Raw genomic sequence first — 8,416 nt, 5'->3', positions numbered from 1 at the left:
TGGACGGACAGTCTTCGTGGACTAATTATATCATGGGCCATATTTCTTATTACTTTTATTGTATATTTATGTTGGGCCCCTTTATGTTATTTAATGTTGTTTTCCAGCATGCATCTTCGTTGAGGATGATCGGCGGTGTCATCGCCACCATGCATCAAGTTTTCAGAGCTTCTGTCGGAGGTGTAGTTGACATGGGCGGAGTGAGGAGTCTTGCCTTCGATGAAGAGGAGAGGAGCTTCGATTAGGGTTGGATCGCTAGACGAGTACGGGTTCTGGGTTTTGAGTTGAGTCAGTTTCTCTGGACCAACACCAATACAAAAGAAAATGTTATCTTCCAGCATGAGTAAACAATTAAAAAAAAGAGTTTTTTTTCAAGGAAAAAAATTTAAAAACGGTAAATATACAAAAAAAAAGAGAATAATTGTGAACAACTTACCTGCTTCGATCGAATACATCAATCCATCCATCCATCGCCAAGTCAAGGCTGACAATACGAAGTCATTACTCACTAATCCACGCAATGGAATGAATGATAACACTAGATTAGGGCTAAATTTAAATCCTGTGCTAATTCGGTGGTTATCGCTTTTTTTTTTTGAAATCCGGTAATTGCCCTTGGTAACTGCACATATATTAATGCCCCATTAATGTCCACTCTAATCAGGTTTAAGGGTTATTTATTAAAAAAAACCTAAAAAGGCAGGAGTTGTTTTGCCTATTTAACGCGCGTACGTTTGTAAGTCACCAAAAAAAATCGCATACTTTTTGAAGAAGGGAAGCCATTGTTGGAGACTCAAAAGCTTCCGGCAGTAAAGAACTGAAAACCATCAAAGAAATCGCAGGCGAGGTATCACAATGCCGCCGCTCACTGATTTCCGCTTCTTCAGATTCATAATCCCCAACATGGAGAATCAAATTGTAAGTTTTCAGTTTTTCTATTCTACTCACATAACCCCAAGGCCCGCATGCAAGCCCACATCAATATCGATTTCTTACTCGTGTAGAGAATGCCGGTGGCCTTCTCCAACGTTGTACGGGATAACATGAGCAACCCCATCGAGGTAATCACCACAAATGGTCAGTTGTGGAACATCTCGTGGGTTGTCGAGGGGGAGCATCCGCATCGAATCGTATTCACCGGAGGCTGGCGAGCCTTTTACGAACACTACCACCTTCAAATCGGTGACTCAAGGCTACTATCGTATCACCAACCAAAGTTTTTCTATGTGGCCATCCACGACACAAGATTCTGCGAGATCAACTACGAAAGATAACAAGATTATTCTAGTGGGTTTTCTGTATGCACTCGGCTAAGTCGTTTGTTTTATGTTGTTTAACGTTGTACCAAAAACTTGCGAAACGGAAGTCTTCCAGCAATACCCGCATATGGCAACTATACAGTTCAGTTCTTCGCGATAATCCCGGTGAACGACCCTGATACAGTGGTATAGACGCCAATTTCAATTCCTTTACCACCTGCAATCATCAATCCATCCATGTGTGACACATTGTAACCCTTTTTTTCCACCATCTACTACAGATTCTCCCGTTGCGGTTCTCGCGGGATTATGGCCGGTCCCTACCGCGACCCTTGACCCTAACCACGCCTACAGGACATCGTCATCGCGTGGGCTGGAATATGGAACCTAATGGCAGGATTGTACTTCATGGAGGATGGGACGCTGTCCGGGAACACTATTGCCTAAGGGATCAGTGGCTTGTGCTGTTCTGTTATCACGAAATTCAAAACACAATGTATGTCATGTTCTTTAACGGTCATACAATGGAAATCAACTACTTGGCCCATGCCGGGCCAGGGACGAACTGCACTTGTATAACCTATCCGTCGGCACCCAAGTCAAGGCACATAGCCGATGGATTCAGATCGACCAATCCGTTCTTTGTTAGTCCAATCGTGCACCGCCTGGCAACCCATTTTCTCGTAAGTGTGCCCACAATTGTTTTTAAAGGCAACTATTTCCTATCCTATTGTTCTAGTCAACTACTTTATTGCTCTCACCCTAAAAAATATGTCTTCGCTTCCAACCGAGTGTCCCCCTCTACCTGGAGTATGCGAGGATAGCCCAATTTCGATTACCAACGAGAGGGGCGCGTGGACCGTTCAGTATACGCACTATGTTGGGAGGACGAACGGATGTTTTGGAATGGTCTGGTCTGCCTTAGCAACTGCATGCCAACTAAGACACGGCCATGTGTGTGTCTTCGAATGGTTGGCGCTGCAAGACTACCGGCTGCATATATATTGAGAACTCCTGTATCCTAAACCCCAGCTACCGCCCCCCAACCCCATCCAAGTAACTCGGTCCATAGTGTTTTCTTGCCTCAGTTTGTCAAATACAGTGGTGCAAGCTGCATGTCCATACATCTGTATCTTTAATCTATATGTTTTTTCCAGGCATACAATTCTACCTTGCCGTCATTAGCTTATGCTTTAGATGATAAACAAGATAATCGTTTCTATTGTTAATTTGCACGTAGCATTGCAAATGGACTGATCTCCCAATATTAGAAATGTATGTTAATTAGTGCCTGTGAAGTTTGAATGTAATTTTAAGCTATGAAGCTTGAATGTAATCCGATTCACTTCACCTAGCTTTGAATTTTGAATTTTGAAACTTCACACTAATTTGTTAATACCCTAAAAATGTTAATTAGTAGTGGTTGTTTATTGATTCGAAGTTGTTGCCGTGCTTCATTTAGTGCATTTTATTCATCACTTCAGGTGTTTTAAGCGTGTGTTTTAAATTACATCCAAAAGCAATGATCCCTTACAAAGAATTTCAAAACCGCGATTGAACCACATGCATTTTCCAACGAGTTCTTTTATGAGACGTGCATCTGAATATCCACTCAACGTTACGACCAATTACATACAAAATATCCACTTACCATACATACAAAATATCCACTAAACATAGAATCACTGTAAACATGCCCCTAACTACCATGTTCGGTTCAACAAAAGGGTGGACAACGACTAATTATTAATACATCAGGTTTGACAGTGGAGTTGCAGCTATTCGCATGACACCACTTCACACCTACACATCTTGAATCTCTATTAAAATCGGTGATATCTATAGCACATCCACATACCAAGGAAAGCTAACATAGCAAAAACTTGTTTTAACGTCGATGACCTATAGATGGTTCTGTACCCACATAAAATGCAGACAATATTCGGTGTGCGGCTACAGCCTACCGGAGAACGTGAAAGGGTTCAACCAACCTACCGTTGCAACACACGGTGGTGACGACTGTAGGCCCCCTTTACTCAATCGGCGAGAGACATGACTGGCCTGGACGTGTTGGTCCCAGCGAAGTCGCTGTTAGCAAACCCAGTCTGCGTGTCACTATCGGAGCATTAGAACGAAGGAATCTCTACGGTCGCATACAGATCGCCGGATAGGTTATCATAGAGCTGACATCAATGTAAAAAACAAATGATTAGATCCATTTAACAGAGTAGAAAACTTAACTATATCATATATAGAGCGACCAACCCCCCATGTTAGTGTCCATCGAATCTATTCATCCGCAACAACGCTGGATGATTCCATTGTGCGACGATCCGGACACGTCGTCCTGTTGTGTCCCACCTCCCGGCACAAACGACATCGCTGGGTTTTCTTTCCACCATGAGCACCATTACCGTTTGTATTGCGCCTGGGTGGATTCTGCGTCGGGGGTCTGCCACCCTCAGTAGGTGGCCCCTCGGGTGGAAAACTGGTGTCCCCTGCATCTTCGTTCTCGAAGTGCTTCAGCATCAGCACGGCAATGTCTCTTGCAAACTGGAACTTTTGGGTGCTGTGACATGCAATCTTGCACACTTTCCGGTACCAATCCATCAGACACCAGTGTTGCGTCAGTTGTATAGAATCCCAAATCACGCCCATCGACTGCACCGCCACAAGTTTTGCTTCCTTGGTCCATCTCGGTAATATCAGAGACCTCGGGATCTCATGAACATTGTTAAGAACAAGCACCATAATTATATGTTCGCAGGGGACCCCAAAACATTCCATTCTCATGCACATGCATCGGACCTCCCTCGTATCAGACGTTGCAACAACACGCCAATCCTTCTCTGGAGTTCTGTATCGAGAGACGGAGTGGATAAAATAGGAACCGTTGTCTTCAGAGTCAACCACCTTCATTGCACAGGCCCTGTCAAGAATGGGAACAAACAAATAGAATATTGCACGAGTGTAGTTGTCGGCTGCACTCTGCTCCAGTTGTTTTAGGTTGGTGGTCATAACAGGGTCACCCTTTGCACACTCGAAATCAGCTTCCACCTCCTTTGCGTGCACGAACATCAAGCATCGATGGAAATGATGTAAAAACTCAGTGTAGCTGTATCCAGACTTAACATACTGTGATATCACAGCGTGCAAGCCCTCGCACCTTGATGTTGTTCGATATCCGGCAAAGAACTTTCCCCGTATGTGTGCTGTGGCCCAACTGTGCCTTCTCTCGTACATGTCCTGTACCCATCTTTTATCGGCGATGCCAAATTTCTCAACCATCTCAAACCACTTTCTCTGAAATGTTCTAACCTCGTAGTCTCCGAGCATGCAATCCCTAAACATCCTGGTGAATTTGGGCTTTCCGATGTTGCTCGTGGTGTTTCGGAGTAGATGCCAAGCATAGAGTCGATGGTGAGCCTCTGAAAAAATTTGCTCGATCGCAGAATTCATTTGCCTGTCACCGTCGGTTGTTATGGACACGGGAGACTTTCCTTTCATTGAAGTTTGCAACTGCTGAAGCAGCCAGACATAGGTCTCTTCTTTCTCGTCTGCCACCAATGCAGCGGCAAAGACAACCGTTTGGTTGTGGTAATTCACACCGGAGAATACTACAAGAGGTGAAAGGTAAACGTTTTTCTTGTACGTTGCATCAAATGCAACCACGTCTCCAAACACCTGGTAATCAATTTAGCTGGTGCCGTCACACCAAAAAAGGTGTTACAACACGCCCTCACCGTCAACAACTTCCTTGTAGTACAGTGCTGGATCATTTGCCTTGCACTCTCGGAGATACCTTAGGCACGATTCCACATCTAGGCCACCCTCCCTTCGTTGCTTCGCATTTACATTGTGCATGTCCCTTGTTGTGTACGGGACATTATGATACCTGCCGGCCAGGCTCGCCATAAAACCATAGATTCGGGAGACGCCAATGCCCCCTTTGCGCATGTCGCTCATCTGCTCGATGTCCGCTTCGCTCATCCTCCGATGGCTCAGGAGCATGGAAGAAAATTGCAACTCAAGAGCGTGGTGGTTATGCGCGTCTGAAAAGTAGGCAACATGGCAACGTCCTGATTCATCGTCCATGCGGAGTAGCATCCTTGCAGGGCATCCACACCGTGTCTCGGCCCTCGGCCTCTTTTGCCGGTTAGGCATCGTGTAGAACTTCGGGGATCGGTACCCTTGTCGGTGGCACACGAACTCCTGCCGTATCCTTACTTCACCGCGTTTTTCGCTTCTGGAACGTCTCGCGCCGAAGCCATGGTGCTTTGCATATTGCTGGTAGAACTCAAATGCAATGTCAACATCAGCAAAATTAAATCGGAGAACATCCTCCTTGCTCAAGTTCAAAAAATTAATCCAACCTATCGACTCCACGGAATCAACGGCGTAAAACTCGTCTTCTGCATAATTATCAAACATTCCTCCGGCACCATCCAAACTGTCTTCCAATTCAACCGCATCCCCATTGTCGACATCGGCTTCTGCGTGATGGTCGTGTTCTGTATCATCTTCCTGAAAGTTGTGCTCATCCGACTCCATCCCTGCAGAGCGTTCGCCCTCAACCGATCCAACTCTGTGGTTTACTCCGTCGGACATTTCTGCTTCATCGGCGACGCACACGCCCCTAGTGGTATCTTCATCCTCGGCAACCCTGTGCCAAAGAGCAACAATGCGGTAATTTAGCGAAACACGCAAAATTGGAGAATTTCCTCCAAAAACAATTGCAGTCCTATAACGAAGAAAAATGGGGATATTTGTAAATCAAGTGAAGGGTGATAATACAACAGGTACCTTCTTTCCATTGATGGAGCCGACGAAGCCATCAGCTGCCGAATACTGAGTGGGGGTGGGAGAAAAAGTTAGCTCAGCCTGGAGGTTTTCAGTCGTTGTCGGTGGTGGAGATAAGAAGAGACGGTGCGATTGGGACAGAAGGGAAGAAGAGGAAGAGGGTGTGATTGCGATGGAGCGGAAAGGGGAGGAAGAGAGTGCGACTGCGACGGATGGAAAAGAGGAGGGGAAGGGGAGGAAGAGAACCTGAGATGGAGAAGGAACTTAGCGGCAGTAATAGTTGTTAGACAAATGTTGATTGTCCAACTAATTCTAACCATTAAGTTAAATGTATTCATTTTAAAAATTATAAAAGTGTGCCTCTAACTTATATGAAATTGCGAAAAAGACCCACCAAAACAATGCATTTTTATTCTTACCTCCTTCGGCTGACCGGTGTGCCAAATAAGTAAATGGTATTTCGGTGCGCTATGTATAGCCGCGTACCGAATCCGTACCCAAGAAACACGGTTTCTTCTTTCTTCTTTTACGTTACATTCATAACAGTGATAACAAGTACACTGCATTAGAGAAAGTGAAACAGAGACAATATAATAGTAGGGTAAGCAAGCAAACAGAGAATTAATCAGAGCCTTCAATCTCAACGACCCTTATGTTGGAGGCTTGTTGTTGTTGTTGATACTTGGGAACAGTGATAAGCAGAACACCGTTGTGCATATTGGCCTTGCCTTGAGTTGCTCAAGGTTAGCGTCATCAGGTACCTTGAAATTTTAATAATAAAGTTGCTACAAATAAAATAATTTATATTTTAATTTGTTTGAGTAAATTTATCAAAAAAATCGAAATATTTTGAGTAATTTATAATTTCTTTTACTCTAGTGCCCTTTTTAACATTTTCTTTTGACATTTTTATTATATTAAAATGTAACTTTAATTTTGGATGTGTTCATAATTCAGATAGTGTACAATTATATTATTTTAGATGTGTTGTGAAAGTTTAATATAATATTTTAAATATGTTTACAATACATCTAAAATAACAAATAACAAGATTAATTTATTAACTAAATAATATCACCTCTTCTCCTTTGTATCCAACTATATTTTAGTTTCATATGTGTTTAAACATTATTTTTTCTTTCTTTCTAGGGTGATATTTTTGTGGTAGTTTTTTTTATTATTTTACATATGTTCATAACACATCCAAAATAATAAAATAACACATAAAATATTTTTGATACACATAAAAAATTTATTAAATGTGTACTTATATTTTTCTTAACAAAAATAATTTTTTAACACATCCAAAATTTGTTCAAATCCATATTTATATTTTTTAATATAAATAATTTTATAACACATCTAAAATTATAAAATTGAACACTAGATAATTTCTTAACACATCTCAAACTCACCCAAAAATAATTATGTTCATTACTCTTGTTAATTAGAATTGGAAAAAGCTATATATTCCAGTCTTGAAACAAAAAAAAACATTTGATAGTATTACTTTAATTTTAGTTTGGTTAGAGTTTGATTTTGGTTTGTTATTTTTGTTTTGTTAGGTTTAAATTTAAATTTAAATCTTTTAACTTTAAAGAGATATAATTTTAAATTTTAAATATATGAGAAAAGATTTAAGACATAATATCTAAAAATAATTATTACAATAAATAATGGCTGATTAAAGGATGAATTATGATGGATACCTAGTTGCACCAAAACTCATTTAGCTTATCTATAAAATTTGCACTCTATTTTTACTTCCAAACAAACACACCATAAGATTTTATTTAAAGTAAACTATTAAAATAGTATTCGAAAATTCACATCACTAACAAAAATAATTTTCAAAAATTCTAATAATAAATAAGCCTCCAAAAAATTTAAAAATGCGATAAAAAGAACTAAATCCTTTTAACAAAATGTTATTAAAACAAGATCCTTTTATCCTTAAATTTTAAAAATTTTATGTTAAGTAAATTTTTTTAAAACAAAATTTATTGTGAATGATCACATTGTTTTGAAAAAAAATTAGAGATCAAAATTTTTTTCGAATTTTTTATGCATTTTTTAAATATTTATTCAAATATTGTCACAAAATTTTAAATTAAATGAATAAATTATTTATTAAATATAAAAATTGTCACTTATAAAAATATAATATTTATTGATATTTTTGTGGTATTTTGAAATCTTTCATAAACTTTTTGTAAGTGTCTGAATTTTTCCAGTACTAAATTGGCAGTTAGCTCTGATATTTATAATGTTCAGTTTGGCTTAAAAAATTTGATGATCTCTAAGTCTCCCCTTTTTGTAATCCATAAGGTGCATAATGTAAGTTTTGGCAACGTCGG

At 40.2% G+C, this 8,416-nt stretch overlaps 2 protein-coding genes across 2 annotated transcripts; one reads left to right on the top strand and one right to left on the bottom strand.

The window, feature by feature from the left end:
- The first annotated feature begins 855 nt into the window (after window positions 1-855).
- LOC107489457 (uncharacterized) lies at window positions 856-1,274 on the top strand. Its single transcript, XM_016110205.1, has 2 exons — window positions 856-918; window positions 1,005-1,274. The coding sequence occupies exons 1-2, from the start codon at window positions 856-858 to the stop codon at window positions 1,272-1,274; spliced, it is 333 nt and encodes a 110-aa protein (XP_015965691.1).
- Window positions 1,275-3,548: 2,274 nt separating this feature from the next.
- LOC107489458 (protein FAR1-RELATED SEQUENCE 5-like) lies at window positions 3,549-6,094 on the bottom strand. The gene is made up of 3 exons (XM_016110206.1): window positions 6,063-6,094; window positions 4,995-6,000; window positions 3,549-4,943 (listed from the first exon to the last, which is right to left on the bottom strand). Exons 1-3 carry the CDS (start codon window positions 6,092-6,094, stop codon window positions 3,549-3,551), a joined length of 2,433 nt encoding a protein of 810 aa, XP_015965692.1.
- Between the last annotated feature and the right edge of the window lie 2,322 nt (window positions 6,095-8,416).

The sequence above is a fragment of the Arachis duranensis genome, chromosome 5 (assembly GCF_000817695.3).
Source record: "Arachis duranensis cultivar V14167 chromosome 5, aradu.V14167.gnm2.J7QH, whole genome shotgun sequence".
Taxonomy (NCBI): Eukaryota; Viridiplantae; Streptophyta; class Magnoliopsida; order Fabales; family Fabaceae; genus Arachis; species Arachis duranensis.
The sequence above is the reverse complement of the archived record's forward strand: the minus strand, read 5'-3'. Positions and strand labels throughout refer to the sequence as shown.

Coding starts and splice junctions, on each gene's coding strand:
- LOC107489457 (XM_016110205.1), top strand. CDS start 856: ATGCCGCCGCTCACTGATTTCCGCTTCTTCAGATTCATAATCCCCAAC. Junction 919..1,004: donor CCAACATGGAGAATCAAATT/GTAAGTTTTCAG, acceptor TTACTCGTGTAG/AGAATGCCGGTGGCCTTCTC.
- LOC107489458 (XM_016110206.1), bottom strand. CDS start 6,094: ATGGCTTCGTCGGCTCCATCAATGGAAAGAAG. Junction 6,001..6,062: donor GCTCCATCAATGGAAAGAAG/GTACCTGTTGTA, acceptor TCTTCGTTATAG/GACTGCAATTGTTTTTGGAG. Junction 4,944..4,994: donor AAGTTGTTGACGGTGAGGGC/GTGTTGTAACAC, acceptor ATTGATTACCAG/GTGTTTGGAGACGTGGTTGC.